Genomic DNA, 18,313 nt, shown 5'->3' on the forward strand with positions numbered 1-18,313 from the left:
ACTAACAAACCTCTATTAGAAGACTGACTAAACTCCTATAGAACCAATAGGAGAGATGAAGCTGTTTTGTGACGCTCTCGTCTTGGTCATACTTATTGAACACACATTTTTATCTTGAAGCGAGAGCCCCACCCATACTGTCAGCACTGTCATGTTCTTTTGGCAGTTCAGCACAATCTGACTTAGTGCAGGTTTCTCAAGGACATACGATCAAAACATTTCCGTTGCCAGTCTTTAAATCAATTATTTGCCCAGTCGGGTCTATGTTATAACATACATTTTTAATTGTAAATATAGTATTTTTTTTCATTTTAAAATATTTGTGTACATGAAGTTGTGATTTTTAATTTTAATCATTTAATAAACTGTTTAATATTTGTTTTTTATTTGTGTGCATGAATAATTTATGTGATATCATATAGTTTGTCTCATACTTCTCAACATATGTTTAGCGAAATATAGCCTGGTTGGAGCTGGCGTGCCATAAAACAGTATATCATTCATCATTTAACTGGTGTCAGAAGAGTGGTTACTTTTATATATATATTTATAAACATTTTAACTTATAAAACTTATTAAATTACCTCATCCCTTTAGGTCATCAATTATGATTTCTGAGAATGCTTCTCATTATAATATGTTCACTTACATCAGTTAATATACGTTTAATTTCGTCGTCTATTGCTATAAATAAGTCAGTACTCTAAAGCTTGTGTGAAAACAATCCATCAAACTGGTTGTCCATTTTAACGCGGGGTGTAACAATGACCCATCCTGGTTGTTCATACTTAAACTGAGTGTAATATTTAACCACCAAACTGGTTGTTCATACTTAAGCTGGGTGTAATATTAAACCATCAAACTGGTTGTTCATACTTAAGCTGAATTTAATATTAAACCATCAAACTGGTTGTTCATAACGCGGTGTGCAATAATAACCCATTAACTAGGTTGTTGGTACTTAACCTGATTGTAATATTAAACCATCAAACAGGTTGTTCATACTTAAGCTGAGTGTAATATTAATCCATCCAACTGGTTGTTTATAACTCATAACTGTGTACAATAATAACTCATCAAATTGAGAGTTCGTACTAAAACGGGGGTTTAGGTAGCTTAGTGGTTAGTGCGTGCGCTTTGCATCATAAGGTCTGTCATTAAGTCAAGTGGGGTGTTTTCAATTCCCCGCTTGTACATGGTGTTACCTATCCAACCTCGTGGGTTTCTTCCGGTTGCTCCGCTTTCCTCCAACCACTAAAGACCCAATATGTTAGCCCTGAAATGTCGAGAGGACGTTAAACCCCATTTATCTCTGTTTCTCATGCTAAAGCTGGATGCTCATTCTAAAGCGGAGTGCAATTATAACTCATTAAACTGAGTGTTCATACTAAAATGGGGTGTGATTATAACTCATCAAACGGAGTGCCCATACTAAAGCCGGGTGTCATTTAACTCATCAAACGGAGTGCTCATACTATTTAAGCGGGGTGTAATTATAAATCATAACTCACTGGGTGTTCATACTAAAACGGGGATGTAATTCCCACTCATCACACGGAGTGCTCATACTATTTTAGCGGGGTGAAATAATAACTCATCAAACGGAGTGTTCATACTATTTTAGCAGGGTGAAATAATAACACATCAAACGGAGTGCTCATACTAAAGCCAGGTGTAATTAAAACTCATCAAGCATACATAATCTTGTAACTCTTTTTACATAATAAATAAAATAAAATAGTATATCAAGCGATTAAAGATATCTAAATTGTAGTAATACCACAACAATTATAAAGTATGTAAATAAACTGTGTATCTTATTTTACATTATAAATAGAATAAAAATATTTATAAATACTCCTACGTAAAAAGTAGTAATAATTTTACCACGATAATAACAAAATAGCAGATTAATAAATTTCCAATAAATGTTTTATATTATATGTAAATCAGGTCTAAAAAAATAAAATATGATTTATACAGTTAATACATAATGAATAACACAACTGTAATTTATGCAGAAAAAAAACTCAAAACAAATAACATATAATAACAAAAAGCCCCACCCCACTCCCAAAGTTAAGTAATGTTAATAATTAATTTGCTTTCAAAAGAAGTACTACAATAAAATAAAACCAAGTACGAACAATTCAAACCATTAGACAAAATTCGATGTCCTACAAAAGGGGTATAGGCAAAATAGTGTAATCAGGCAAAATAGTGTAATCAGCATATGGACTGTTAACCGTGTACAAAATACACGACAAACAGTGGTAACAGGTGTCCGGAAGAGTAAGTTTAACCTGTCTGGCGCCACACCCACCATAGCTGCATCCAATCTATTAGGCGAAATTTCAGTAAAATAACTTAATATTGCATTGTTGTTGTTGCATTGACAAGTGATGACGCTGATATCTATAATTAATACATAAATAGTACTTAATGATGGAAGTGGAATGTAATGTATCTATAATTAATACATACATAGTACTATAATTAATACATAAATAGTAGTTAACATACACCTACTGATACACTAAGTTGAAACTGTAGGCCTATTAATTTATACCTTTTAGAATTCTGGTATTATGATGATATAAACATAATGCAAAATTATATTACTATACATTTTTTCATTATTATTATGAAAAGAAATATGATGAATTATTGTACCATACATTTGTTTTTATTATTTTCATGATATAAACAAAATTCAGAATTATGTCACTATACATTTGTTTTAATATTTTCATGATATAAGCATAATGCAGAATTACGAAATTAACATAATTCAGAATTATGGTACTATGCATTTTGTTATTATTTTCATGATAAAAACATAATTTAGACTTTTCATTTTATTACCATGATAATATACTAAGTATATGGTGCAATATATCTTTTAGTATTATCGTGATATATTATAAATACAATGCACCAAAAAAATTATGGGGTACTATATATTTTTAGCATTATCGTCATCTTATAAATATAATGCACGATTATGGTACTATAATAATGCATATTATATATAACCATAATCCATTTTACTTACAGTAAACTGATTTTCAACAAAATTGAACAAAGCGTAACAAATAAATTAAATGTACAAAAAAAAATTACTATATAAATCAACAAAAACATCTAGGCTAATTTGTTGGTATTTCGTCTAAATTAAGATATGGGTTGGGTAACATATCAGATACGATATTAAACCCCAGGCTGTTATATGTACTGGATAATGATTCACCCCTGATGTTTAAATCTAGAGTGTTGACGTTTCTGAAAGACAGAACACACACGAATGAAAACAGGTTATTTTATTGGCAAAATTACTTCATTGCAGATTTCAATCATCTACACATTTACAGGATAATATCGTTAGGATGAGAATGAATCATTCATATTTTGACATGAATAGAATAATTATTTAGAAATAACTCACCTCTTATAATCTTATAACACTTTCGCCATTTCTTCTGTAAATAATAAATTTAAAACAATAACGACAATACAGTTACATCAGATTATATTACACATATGCCAAAAACAAAAATCCAAAAATGTTTTAAATGTATTATTCGCCTTTGCCTATTAAATGATACATTTTAAAGATGGGTTAAGATTTACGTAGGGTATATCAATGACAACTAAAATTTATCTCTGTATTACTCATGAACAAATCCCAGATAGGCAAACATAATCTCATAAGTACTTTCACAATGCAATGTTGACAGACGATTTAAAATTTTAAAAAGTAGCCTGGTTGATAAGGTACACCTGAAATAATTGAACAATGAATAGCTTTTCTATATGATATACTTATTGTAGATTTAAACATCAAACTTGCTGCGATCCTCATTTGTAGATATAGATTTTTACAAGAAAGCAACCTTGAAGATCCAAGATGGCCGCCATAATACATTTTGTGGAAGTGGTGCTTATCAAACAATATGTGTTTTTCTCCAGAACGTGCACATGCACTTAGTCAAAGTACTGATGTAATTGAATAATATAGCCCAAGATTGACGCTCAATTAGGAACATCGGCAAATCAAGTTGCACAGCTCTTCTTTGCCTAGCGGAAAATTCCAATTATTCAACCCAGTGAAACCATTCACTCAATGAATATATATAACATTCTACCTTAACTAGACACAGATTTCCAAAGTCTCTATTAAAGACCTTTACCCCCACCATTGAACTTGGTAAAGTGTAGATGTAATGAAAATATAAGCTACGCTTTCGCACGCCCACTCACATTGTTTGTTCCCGTTTAGACATCTACACCAAATATAGCAGACAACACTCAAGACGTTATTAACAATAGAAAACCGAAACTGTTTTACAATTTAATATAGATTATTAAGCACGACCAACATTTAAAAATACATGTTACAAAGCATATCTACTTACCAGCAATTTTCACCAGAACCGTTGTACTGTCTGTTTTAATCTGTGGATTACCATTAGCAGGTTGTATTACCTGAATAGCTGTACAGTTATAAATACCAGACTGATTTCTGTTAATTTTATTTATAACCAAATCTTTATTATTAGATACTTCACGACCATCTGGACCATACCATGTAATAGTTGATACAGGATTATAATCAACTGTACAAGTTAATGTTAGACGATTTGATTCTTCTACAACAATAGGTTCACTTGATACAGATACTGTAGGTCCATCTGAAATGTATATGTTAAATCTGTGGTAAATGGAAGATGGTGTAGTTGGGCATTTAATACCAAGAGTATCTTTTCCCTAGGTAAAACTTAAAGGTTGTGTATTAGAATCGGTTAAAGTACATAGTTGACAATAAGTAAATTTAAACGTTTGTGTTACTTCTGGCTTACTCCGTCGGAGAGTTTGAAGCTAAATCGTCAAATGGGGATATTGACAGTAACGACAATCATTGAACGCAGCGCTTTTATCTGCCAATGCCCGTTATCAACCATTTTGTGTGATCTTACGTCTAGTAATATAGGACTGTATTATATCTTACATCTTATATATTATTATAACTTACATCTTATATATGATTATAACTTACATCTTATATAGTATTATACCTTACATCTTATATATTATTATAACTTGCAACTTATATATTATTATAACTTACATATTATATATTATTATAACTTACATCTTATATATTATTATAACATACATCTTATACATTATTATAAATTACATCTTATATATTATTGTAACTTATAGATATTATAACTTACATCTTATATATTATTATAACTTACTTCTTATATATTATTATAACTTACATCTTATATCAAGAGCTAAACAGTAGTGTGTTTTATTGTTCAGCTGTTTGGTATTAGTTAACTGTAAGAAATTAGCTTTTCCACCATTTATAACACCACTAGTCTTTCCTGATAGTACATTAGCTGTTCCACCATTTATAACACCTGGAGAATCTATATACCACGTGAATGAAACTGCTGGATCTATAGTTTCTGTATAACACGTGATGTGTGTTACCATACCATCAGTAAATAATAATCTACCTTTATCTTTGATTGTACTTGACGACGTGCTGAAGTAAGCATAAAATAAAATGTAGACATGAATACGCATATTACACAACATAAAATATTAAGACGTAGAAATGAGATACAATGGGGTTTAACGCTCTACTTTTCTGAGAAAAAAAAATCTCTATAAAAACGTGAGAAAAGCTCTATAAAATATTGATTTGCAACATTGTAATAATAAACGTGAATTTTCGCTCATCTTTAATCTTCAGATTTGTACTTCCTTGACCCCTAATGCCTGAATGCGAACGGGCCAGTTTCTCAAATCTCAAATTTGAGTAAAAACTGTTATGCTTTCAGTAATGAAAAAGGAACGCCTCAATGAGCTATTGACTATTGCGTGTGAGCGTGACCTGACGGACACGATCGTTCTTGAAAAAAAATTGCCGATCGGTGGTCATCTTGACTATGCACGGACGCTTGATGAAAATGTATGTATATTCACCACAACAATATATTACAGATGTAAAATATGTAACTATTATCACTTTCATAAGCTGGTACAGATTCACAGTACTCCGTAAGTTATGCGTAGCACCCAATTTTACTCATGTTATCTCCAAACTTTCCCCCTAAAGGCCGGGAAATGGCATTTTATGGACGTGGCTGTGTCACTCGTATTAGGGACTGTGCATCAGTCGGTCTCATTTTTTGCTATCCCATCCCCACAAACAAAATCCATATGTACGCAGCTGACGACTGCATAATATATAACATTGTGTAAAACCAAATTTAAATTTCGACTAACCTTTAATCTTGAGAGTTGAATGTCCACTGCCAATGCTGATCACGGTTACACATTGCCATTGTCCCCCGTCTCTTCATTAGCCCAGGTTAGGAGCAGAACAGTAGGACGTTAAACTCAATTTCATTTCCCCCGTCTCTTATCAATGATGTACTGTTGATATATACCATACTTATACCAGTCTTAAAATCAGAGGTGATATTATAACCAGGTGGTTGATCACATGTAGTTGTACAAACTGGAAAAGGTTCATCAATTCTACTCCATTCAATAATGTCAAAGGTTGTGTTATAATCAGGTGGTTGATAATATTTAGTTATACAAACTGAAAGAAGGGCATCATATCGTCTCCATGCAATAATTTCTAGTGAACCAACAGAACATGTTAAAGTAACTGGTGTTCCTTCACATACATCAGGCTGATCTATATCTACAGTAATCTCACCTATAAATATAAACATAGTTAAACATAGAATAGAACATGTTAATCCAAACCTTGATCACCTATACATCTAAACATAGTTGACATAAAATAGAACATGTTAAAGTAAACATAGTTAAATATAGTCAACAAAGTAACGAATGTTCCTTCACATACACCAGTCTGATCTGTATCTAAACTACATGTAGTGTCAACTCATCTTTCGACAGTATAAACACATTTTGATTGAGTGCAAGCATCACAAACATACAAGTTTACGATATAACCATTGCCAGTCACTACACCACTTGTTTGTCAAACCTGGATTATATTGCGAAATGCTAAACGTTTTAAAAGAGACATGTTTTTATTGTAAATATATATGTGTAATATTTTCTATTTTAAATGTTTACATGCATAAATAATTGTTTTGTTTTGTTTTTTAATTTTGATATACTGTGATATTTTATTTTTATTTATGCATATGAAATTTGGTGATATGATTTAGCTTGTCTCGAAATAATCACCATTTGTTTGGCGCAATATAGCCCGATTGGAGCGGACGTGTTATAAAACCATATTTCATTCATTCAGTCTAATCTCAACTATTAAATGTAAACATAAGATCGATGCAATCAAACACTAAAAACACTAACAAACACATTGGGAAGACCTCCTCGATGGACTTAGGACGGGGTAAATCAAACACTAACAAACACATTGGGAAGACCTCTTCGATGGACTTAGGACGGGGTAAATCAATAAGTCGACCGATATACGTGTTACAGATGTTTGTCCCTACTGAGTCCACGATCTGGTACGTACAGGTACGTTTCGAAACGATCAACACGATTGCTACGACTGACCTCAATATATGATAAGATGTGATAGGATCACCACAATTACTCCACGATTAAAGCCACGATTACAATCGCAGCACGAATCGTGATAGTGGGAACCTGTGAGACTAACAATGAAATGGTTAGTTTGCGCATGGGTGAAAATAAAGAAACCATTGACAGTGCAAACAGCTTTTTCTTCTAGCTTTGCAATATGGAACCTTTCCCCGACATTTGTAGGCGATTCAGCTGTAAGTTTGTTATGGACATGGCTCTTGCAAATCGATGCCTGAAACACACTCAAGGGCATAGGCATCTAAAACTGGAAATGTATCGTCATCATCCCAACTTAAACCATGTAGTCAATCTCCAACGAATAATGTATTTGTAGTGAAGGTAAAAAAAAGTAACCACCAAGCTATAGTGTGGTGTTCACTGGAAAATCGTAATGACTCGGAACTTGACCCAGAATTGAAAAGCTGGGTTAAGGACACTAAATTGAAAACATAACAAACGTTCAACTTGCTTCATGACTCTTTCATGTGCCTCATAAGATGTGGATGAGAGAGTGAGACCCCTGTAGTGCGTGTGCCTGTAGCTGCACTAAGGATGGCTTAGAATATACAGTATTTTGCACTTGTGCTGTCAGAGGTCGCAACCAGAAACACAATTAAAGAATTAAACTGAATATAACCTAGTTTTGCGGAGGTTATGTTCGTGTTTTGAGGGTAGAATTTGTTTTTTTAAATGTTCACCAAACAGCTTCCTATTCAGGACCGACCTATGTGGCCCTGGAGCCCCCGATAGGCATGTATGTGGTGTTATGGTATCACTCATAATCTCATATATCCTGCAATATATAGCTTGTCTCTACATATAGTTTGGTTTGGTGAAATATTTTCTGGCATGTTTGATTTTACCATCATCTAATCACCCCACAACACAATGAACTATTTAAGTGTATTCCTTGACCCAAAGAACATATGGTTAGACACCAAAACTGTCATTCTACACTAAATAATATCGAAGTTAATGGGGACTATTTGAAATGGGGACCGTGTTGGACACTCAAGGGTAACCGAGGTTCAATCTATCATGAGGAAAACTGTGTATGCAATTTCAGCCATAGCTCTGCCCGACTATACAGGTCTGGGGCTGTACATAGCCCCGATACATTGACTTGATGCGCGTTCGTTGAATGAGATGTATATTGGGTCCTGTCCGTAGGTTTGTTTTGTATAATTGCTTGTGTGTGGTGCGCCCCCCCCCCGCACTTTCTACATAAAGAAGTACACAACTTACCTCTATACATAGAAACAAAAACGACCAACAAAATAAAAACTGTTGCAGCATGCATATTAGCGATAAATATACGGTGCAGCATGCATATTACCAATAAATATACGTATTACAAACAAGCTGTAGATCTTCTATTTTGATCTATTGTTGACACTGTGTACCATGACGAAAATAAATATAGAGATGTTTACAATTCATATCTGCTCTATATGAATTCATTTTTTTGAATACAGACAATGTACAGCGGGAAAACATATCCTACACCAATAACAAAAGGAGACTTCGCGATTGTGAACCACCTCGACCATCACAGGGAACAAACAAGTGTCCTCTATGTTAGGGAAGCAACTACCTACACAATGACTCACATGGCTCATTATATTGCAGACGTATGCACGATAAAGCTTTATAAATGAAAAGGTATTTATGTGCATACACATGTACAACACAAGTTAGGGTGAGAAGTATAGAAAACGAACTGTCATAATGCTCATTGTATTGTATTGTTTCGTAATGTCTATGTCATGTTTCTATAATAATGCTAACATTTATTACAAGATCTAATTTATAACAAACATACAAAAAAGTATTATTATTGTGAAAAAATATTATTATGATACAACGTAGTAATTTAATACAATTTATTATATTAAAAATATGACGAAAGGAACTAATTTATTATATAGAAATATGAAAAAACATAGCAATTTGTTTTGGTTTTTTTTAAACTAATATGACAAAAAGTAGTAATTCAGCATATAAAAATAATTTGGTGAAAAAGGAGTAATTTTGTATATAAAACTAATATGACAAAAAGTAGTAATTTAGTAAATAAAATAATATGACAAAAAGTAATAATTTATTATATAAAATTAATATGACAAAAAGTAGTAATTTATTATGTGAAAAAATATTTCGAAACGTAGTAATTTATTATACATGTATATATATATATACAACCAAAGCAAAATTCATTATATCTATCACAAGGACCGGCTTTTATGTATCTAAATGCCTGGATCTTCGAAGCAAATGTTGCGACCATATTACGGCAAATAACAAATATAATTTTCTTAAGTTTACATTTAGTGTCAACGACAATATGAACTGTGACACAAAAAATCTCATATATGTCTTGACTTGCAATGGGTGTCTAAATGTTTACATACGGGAGACATCCACGCATCTACGGGATAGAGTACGCAACCATCGACGAGATTGTAATATTGAAAATGGACCTTTATTTGTAAATAGACATATCTTTAAATGTGCACAACACCTACATGTAAAATTCCAAATTTTCCCTTTTTATAAAATGAAATTAACAATTGGTCCACAGCTTCATTAATTTTCTTACAAGCTTAATAGCAATAATAATGATTTATTAGAAGCCAAAGAGGCATATTTTATTGAGAAATATCGGCCAGCTTTAAATGCAAAATTGTAGTAATTTCATTGTATATAGGCCTAGTTATTGTTCTCTGATTTGATATATTTTGCATTTAAAGCTGGCCGATATTTCTCAATAAAATATGCCTCTTTGGCTTCTAATAAATCATTATTATTGCTATTAATATTGTTCTCTGATTTGATATTAAAGATATGTTCCCTCTGTGTTACTATGACGCTATGACGTCATAATCATTATTATATTACCAAAATGTTGATTATCTGAAGAGCTTAATAAAATAAGCGAAGTTGCTAGTAATCGACAAATAATGTAGTTCTTTTTTCAAAAACTTTTATATTTTTGTGTATATATATATATATATATATATTATCAAAGCCTTAAAATTGATAATAAAAAAAGATATGACATAAAGTAGTAAATAGTATGTAAAAAAAAGGTCAAAAACCAACACGAGGCATATAATACGGAATCTAAAAATAAGTGATTCATTAGATTTCTTTCAAAATATATAAAAAATATGGTAAAAAGTAGTAATTCATAATTTAAAAAAAAACAATTATGTCAAAGATTGGTAATTCGGTATGCTCAAAAATACGACAATGTAATAAGCAATGTAAATTCCCGACATATAAGTAGTTATTCTGAGAATACCCTGTCTTATGTACAGCATCGCTACCTCAAGCTAAAAGGAGTTTAAATCCGGAAGAAGGGTTGACATGCACCCTGCACGTTTCAAGTCAGTAGCTTGAAGCGTATATATGGTATTAGTGTCAGTGGCTTGTGGCACGAAGTAACAGTATATTGTCGCATACATAATATATTATGTCAACGCTTGGGCGACATAATATATTGTGTTGACGCTCCAAGCGTGTTAGCATATTAGACCTGTAGACTCAGTGGAATGTACGCGTCATCAGAGCGGATCCAGGGGTTGGACCATGGGGACCGGTCCACCCCCTTAACAATAGAAAGTGTCCCTGTAAATAAAAGAGGGCATCCTTATCAGAAAAAGGGCACCTGTGATGTCAGAATTTCAAAAAAGGGCACTTTTCTTTCGGATTAGGGTTAGGGTTAGGGTTAGGACACAGAAAAGAGAGAAAAAACAGAAAAGAAAAAAACAATCGAAACTTACCGATTCCATGATGGAAAATACCGCCAAAATATGTCTCCAAAGCATTCATTGGTTATCAAAGCGCCAATTAAATCTATCGTTGCAAGTTCATGCCTAGTCACCTCCATCCTAGTTCCAAGCGTTAACATAATATATTATATCGCCCAAGCGTTGACATAATATATTATGTATGCGACAATATACTGTTACTTCGTGCCACAGGCCACTGACACTAATACCATATATACGCTTCAAGCTACTGACTTGAAACGTATCGCCTGTGACATGGTGGATGCTTATCACGCGGTTTTGTACTAAAACGTGGTTTCGTGTGTTCTAGAAAGGGAATGCATAACATGTCTCATGCATCAATCTGTCACTTTAGATGAATGGTCACCATCAGTCTACCAGCCTTGTGGTTAGAATACATAAATTTGCTGGACGGACTTCACCTAAATTGGCATATGCACTGGAAATGGCTTTATTTCCGGATGTTTCACCGAAATTGGCATATGAACTGGATATTGGGTTATTTCTGGATGTTTCGGGTAAACTGCTATATGGATTGGGTAATGATACACTTAGTCCAGTCAATCTACGTGAAATTTAGGGCCACCTAGAACAAATTGCAACAGTAGGTTTCTGTTTACCGTTGTGTTCGTGGGATCATCCACTGCAACATATCCAAAGCTCTCTGATTTTCGAAGTCATATTTGTCTCTGTTATAATTTTACAAGATTAAAATACCATTCGGGGCCATTTGGAATTTATGTAAAAAGTTAGCATTTTGAATTTATGTAAATTTTCCCATTTGCACACCCCGATCTTCATAGAGCTTTGAGTATGCTGTAGAGGGTGATTACAAAGGTACCGTGTGTTGCAATGTGTTCTAGGTCAACCCTTATTTAGACTGGACTAACTTCTAGTATTCAATTATAGGCTGTTGTAGATTGACGAATCTGTAAAAGTCAAAGTAAAGAAAAATAATATTTTCATATCAGCACTATTTTATTTTATAAACACACTTATATAGAAGTATATTTTCAGTATTTCTTTGGCTAAATATCATTATGACACGAGGGTACTTTTTAAAGCTGCTATTATCAGTATTTATTGGGCCAATATCATCATGATATGACGTGTTTTATTAGAACTATTGTCAGTATGTATTGCGTCAAATACCACCAAAATATGAGGGGGTTTCTTACGGCTATTTTATCAAAAAGCTACTGACTAAATATCATCAGGATATGAAGGGTTTTATTACAGTTGTTGCCAGTATTTATTGAGCTAAATAATATGGCTGGATTTATTTCAGCTATTGGTGGGTGTATGTTACCTTGTCTTACAAAGTACCAATGAAACTACCAATAATATACCGCGCGTAATGAAGTTTAAAACATTAAATGATTTTTAGTCTACTTACTGTTTGTATTGTTTCTACTTGCCCTGAAATAAACAATGTATTTATTCTCAAAATCAGACATTAAGTTTACCAGGATGCAATTGCGTTTTTAACATTTAATTAAGAAAATGAAATTCAAGCACCAACGTTAAATAATACCCTGTCTTGAATTCAAGTGAATTCGACAGGCCTATCATTAAATGTATATGGACGACAAAATGACGATGGACATATTTACATAGCAAAGAGCATAGATCGATTATATTCAAATTCCACATATTTTTTGTAATTACTGAACGGAATTGTACGATAGCAAAGGACATTGATCGATTATATTTAAATTCCACATATCTTTGTAATTACTGAACGGAATTGCACTATTTGTAGACTGATATTGCAATTAGATATCGGTCCTTTACAATATTGTAGTAGTCCTATAGCGTTAAATGACGCATCCGGATTTTTTATATCTTACACTGTTATAATAATTGGATGCAAAATGGTTTATGTCTCTTTAAATGGTTTCAAGTTGGACTTTATATGTGAAAACTGACAGTTTATTAATTTCGGTTTAATTTAAATTAAATTAAATCACCTTGAAGAATCGCTGATTGTCTACGTTGATAAATCTCCACAATGATAAGACCAATAAATTTTGCAACAGGCAAAACATAAACAAACGACCAAAGCGATGACGGTGCTGTTCTCTTTATGATCTGCAATATACAATAAAGCATTAGTTATAGTCTATATTACACCGGTTGGTGCAAGGCAGTATGACGAATAGATACTGTGATTGTCAGGCCTTTCGATAATTGGACACCAGGCTCGAACCCGGGGAACTTTCACCAACAACACTGGGCTCAACCGCTGAACCACTAGATAGTGAAGCAACGCTTTACCCACTGAGCCACGCGGCACTTTCACTGACGGGGAAGATCACGTGGAATATCCAGGGTAACATTCGCGGCAAATGCAGAGATTGGACCAAAAATTTCTGGATTTTGATCCAACGTCTTGCTCTCCCTAGCTCCTTGTGAAATTCTATGAATTGTATTATACTATACTACCATGCTTTTAGGGGTATCCATTATAAACTTCAATACTAGAAATCAATAAATATATAACGTATTGAACTGTACCATTGCCGCCAGATTTAAGCGGTGCAGCTGATGTTCTTAACGCCAGATAGACTGGTTTTGATGAACCAAACTTGTTACTAGCAATTACTCTCACATAGTAGTCGCTGTCTGGGATGAGGTTTTCTATACAGCGGTTTAAAACATCGCCTTCTTTAGTTAGTTCTACTATTGGTGCGGTCACCCAAGTTCCGTTGTCGACAGAATATTCAAAAATAAACCTCTGGCTGTCTCCACCATCAAAACCTGGTTTTAGCTTAATACAGACCGAATTATGCGATAAACGGTCTAATATTAATTCACTTGGCGATTCTAGTATAGCTAGACAATAAAATCAACAAAATAGTTTATATTAAATTTACATAGTAGTTATTAGCACACTCTCCGATTGGCCTAGCCTATACGTAGCGGAAAGGTGCGAATAAATGACTTCCATCACAATTCTATCGGGTACTGTGAAGCCATGTGTGAAGAATAGTATTTTTTCTATGAATCTTGTCAAACGAAATGTCACAAGCGCTTTCTTCTCTTTCATGTATCCCTTTCTGTGCCTCGCGTCACATTTAACGGTAAAATGATTCCGCATTGGAGAAACGACCTCGGTAGTATTGAATTTACACGTGCGTGTTGCAACGTTACCCCGAGCGTAAACCAACCAGTGTTTTTTTTAGACTGCATTCTGTATTGAAAGATGGAGGAAGTGTCACGAAATATGTAACATGACGCTGTCACAAATACTCCTTGACGATACAGAGGACAAACATAGGTTTACTGAAAGTGTAAGTGATAGTTATAATATTGCATTGGAGCAGCAGAATAGAATTCTAGCTCAGACCAAGCGAAATACTCGAAGGCGTATCAAATTTAATGTTGTGTGCCTTGCAGAGAAATAAATTTTGTGACTTCGGATGACGTCGAAGAAAGTGCAAAATACCGTTGTGTGCCACGCTGGTCTTAAGAAAATCTGAATTACCGGATGTGCAGATTTGTATGTGAAGCTAGAAGGCAAGATGGTAGTTACTACCCTGCTTTATCTCTTAACAATATATGCATTTTCATTTGGAGATTTATTCAACTCATTTGCAACTCTTGTATAAGAGTGATGGTTTGTCGGACATGAACAGTATTCTTCTCAGGAAGGACACTGTTTATTTCTGATACACGGATGTATTGGAAATAAATAGGATAGTTTTATCAATGGTTGCCACTGGCAACGACATAGAAGTGGGATGTAAGCATTATTATTATTGTTAGAGGCAATGTGATCTATCTAACAAATTCCTCGATGCGAATACCAAGTCTCGCGCTTTCCATCTAAAACGTCTACCTGTGATAACCGAGTTGCAATGTCCAAGGTACGTTCAATGTCAAGGTTTCCGTGGAGGTCGCGATGTCACAACCTCTGACTGAACGCTACTGTCCCCGTGTCTGTAGACAACGTAGCTATAAGTTCGGGAAATGATATGTAATCTAGCAACGTCCAGATGTGGTAAAAATTAAAGTCGTTGTTTCAGGAACATACCAAAACCCCAGACCAATCTCCATAAAATTCCTTACAGAATTGTGTGGAAATATATAACTATCTTCACGTGTTCAATGCTAGTTAAGTATTGTAATCGATATTGTATTGTATTAATGTTGTGCTTAAAGTGGTATATGGAAATTACATAATATACACATACTGTTTTTAAAATCTTTACTTGCATTATGCTATAACACACACATAGCAGACACATGAAGACATTCCAAAGATAATCTGATTGAATTATTTCCTGATTCGGTTCTGTATGACATCTTATAAATCAACAATAGATTTCGTGGCAATTTGATACACTGTATTTCTTTCATTCGATTATAAAAATTAAAATGCAAAAATACATGAGGCTTCATCGTCTACGTTCAGTATTTTTCTGTTTTAATGTATTTTGTATACGATGTGCTGTACATATATAATACAATCAATCCTACATCTTATATATTAGCATAACTTACATCTTATATATTATTATAGCTTACATCTTATAGATAGTATAACTTACATCTAATATCAAGAGTGATATTATCTGTATTACCAGTACCACACTGATTGGTAGCTGAACAGTAGAGTGTTTTATTGTTTAGGTGTTTGGTACTAGTTAATTGTAAGATACTAGCTGTTGCACCATCTATAACACCACTAGTCTGTTCTGGTGGTACATTATCTGTTGAATCTAAATACCACGTGAATGACACGTTTGGATCTAGTGTTCCTGTATAACACGTGATGTTTGTTACCATACCATCAGTAAATAATAATCTACCCTTATCTTTGATTGTGGCTGTTGCTCGAGCTGAAATAGAATAAAATGTAACGACCCAACACATTAATGCTCATCTTAATGATTAAAACAATATATATATAGGTTTAGACATGTCTCTCATAAATACGACAATAGATTTGACTTTTTCTCTCACCTGAAATCAAAAGATGTGCAGTGCCCGTATCCTGAATGCTCTGACCTGCACTGCCCGTGCCACTAAAGCTTCCACCTGTACACTGCCAGTTTCCCCCGTCTCTTAGAGTTGATGCACTGTTGATGTATACATAACTTTTACCAGCATTTAAATCAACGGTAACATTATAACCAGATGAAATCCACTCATTATTTCGTTTCCAATGAATAAAAGTTGGTGGGTTAACATTTGGTATTTTAACCGTACATGTTAAAGTAACCGATTCTCTTTCACATACCACAGACTTATCTATATCGACTGTAACCTCACCTATAAATATAAACATAGTTAAATATAGAATAGAACATGTTAAAGTAACTGATGTTCCTTCATATATATCAGACTGATCTATATCTAAATTTCCCTCATAGCACGTTGCATGGTGTATGCCCGTCTTCATTAGCCCAGTCGGGGTAGTTATACGATGTAGTTCAGAACGAGTCGACCAGAGGACCAAGCAAAAATTTAAGAAAAGATAACACTGGGGGTCAGCAATTTTCAATTGTAACTGGCGTTAGTGAATTATTTATTTTTGTTTTGAAATGAAAACTTCCGGTATAGCTGGAAATTGCTGTTTTTGGTCACAATTTGCCAAAAAACATTACGATTAATGTTTTACCCTGATTTCAAAACGCTCCATTCAAAATGTCGTGCCTCTGATATTGGTTAGGTATGATAGGCCAAGTGGTCGTCTTAAAATCCTGCGGTCGTTTGGGAATGAATAAATGGTGTTGAATTTTCTGCGAGTTCTCCATAATTGTTCATTTTACACATGTTGAAAACTACTTCATTCTAAAACGTGTGTAGCTGCTTCTTGGCGGGTCTGGCATATAATTCCTTGGTGTGGTTATGAAGGTCATTCGTACAAGTATATGTGAGACGAAAAAAAACTGACCGACACTAAACCCACTAGTGTGCTACAATATTCTGATGTAAAAACCAGTATTTTCCATGCGATTCTTCTTTTACTTCGTGCCAAAGACGTTACTTTGGATACACCGAGATTTGTTAACCGTGTCTGTTGTCTACCCCACCCCACCCCCCCCGCCCCCCGTGTTCTCTCTAAACTTTCGATGTCTCGAAAACTCTAGATCAACCATTTTTTACTGTATGCAACAAAATGAAATTTACTATTACCTACATTGAGATATCTTTTAGCACATATCCAATCACGAGGCACACCATTATGATCCATTGATTAGGGTAATATTCCCCTTTTTCTTGAGTTTATTCCCTTATTGTTACTTTGTTTTTCATTTTGAGTTAAGTCTGTATCAGAGAAGTGGAAGCCTACGGGTAGCCCCCGCATACATTGACTTGATGTGCGTTCGTTGCATGAGATGTATACTGTGTCCTGTCCGTAAGTTTGTTTTGTATAATTGCTTGTGTGTAGTGCGCCCCCCCCCCCCTGCACTTTTTATATAAAGAAGTTCACAACTTACCTCTATACATAGAAACAAAAATGACCAACAAAATAAAAACCGTTGCAACATGCATATTAGCGATAAATAAACGATGCAGCATGCATACTACCAATAAATATACGTATTACAAACAAGCTGTAGATCTTCTAGTTTGATCTATTGTTGGCAGCGTGTACTATGACGAAAATAAATATAGGGTTGTTTACAATTCATATCTGCTCTTTATGAAAGCATATCTCTTACGTGCATTTGTATATTTAATTATTTCAATTCTATAACAAAGCGGGATATATGTTGAATAAAAATCTTTAATTGTATACAATAATCACAGCGTACATTATTCTATTTTCCATTTGGTAATTAAACAGAACTGTAACTGTTTATCTAATTAACACATGGTTAAACATTCTCGCATCTGAATGTTGACAAATACAAATATTATATGCTGCCATTCTTAAAGAACCATCA

General features: G+C 33.8%; 1 protein-coding gene and 1 long non-coding RNA gene across 2 annotated transcripts; both read right to left on the minus strand.

Annotated features, from left to right (window-relative positions):
* Nucleotides 1–2,911: 2,911 nt before the first annotated feature.
* On the minus strand, nt 2,912–4,639 carry LOC126810291 (uncharacterized). The gene is made up of 3 exons (XR_007675146.2): nt 4,416–4,639; nt 3,446–3,479; nt 2,912–3,282 (listed from the first exon to the last, which is right to left on the minus strand). It is a non-coding gene; the product is annotated as an uncharacterized LOC126810291 (long non-coding RNA).
* Nucleotides 4,640–11,671: 7,032 nt separating this feature from the next.
* On the minus strand, nt 11,672–18,000 carry LOC130010269 (contactin-2-like). The gene is made up of 7 exons (XM_056098555.1): nt 17,864–18,000; nt 16,383–16,691; nt 15,968–16,258; nt 13,932–14,249; nt 13,385–13,505; nt 12,811–12,833; nt 11,672–12,343 (listed from the first exon to the last, which is right to left on the minus strand). The coding sequence occupies exons 1-5, from the start codon at nt 17,943–17,945 to the stop codon at nt 13,405–13,407; spliced, it is 1,101 nt and encodes a 366-aa protein (XP_055954530.1). The 5' UTR covers nt 17,946–18,000; the 3' UTR covers nt 11,672–12,343; nt 12,811–12,833; nt 13,385–13,404.
* Between the last annotated feature and the right edge of the window lie 313 nt (nt 18,001–18,313).

The sequence above is a fragment of the Patella vulgata genome, chromosome 2, assembly GCF_932274485.2.
Source record: "Patella vulgata chromosome 2, xgPatVulg1.2, whole genome shotgun sequence".
In the NCBI taxonomy this organism is placed as follows: domain Eukaryota; kingdom Metazoa; phylum Mollusca; class Gastropoda; family Patellidae; genus Patella; species Patella vulgata.

What these genes read in the sequence shown, in the direction of transcription:
- LOC130010269 (XM_056098555.1), bottom strand. Translation starts at nt 17,945, where the DNA reads ATGCTGCATCGTTTATTTATCGCTAATATGCATGTTGCAACGGTTTTT. An exon ending in TTTTGTTTCTATGTATAGAG is followed by an intron (nt 16,692 to 17,863) that starts GTAAGTTGTGAA and finishes TTATATTTATAG; the next exon opens with GTGAGGTTACAGTCGATATA. An exon ending in GCTTAAATCTGGCGGCAATG is followed by an intron (nt 13,506 to 13,931) that starts GTACAGTTCAAT and finishes TGTATATTGCAG; the next exon opens with ATCATAAAGAGAACAGCACC.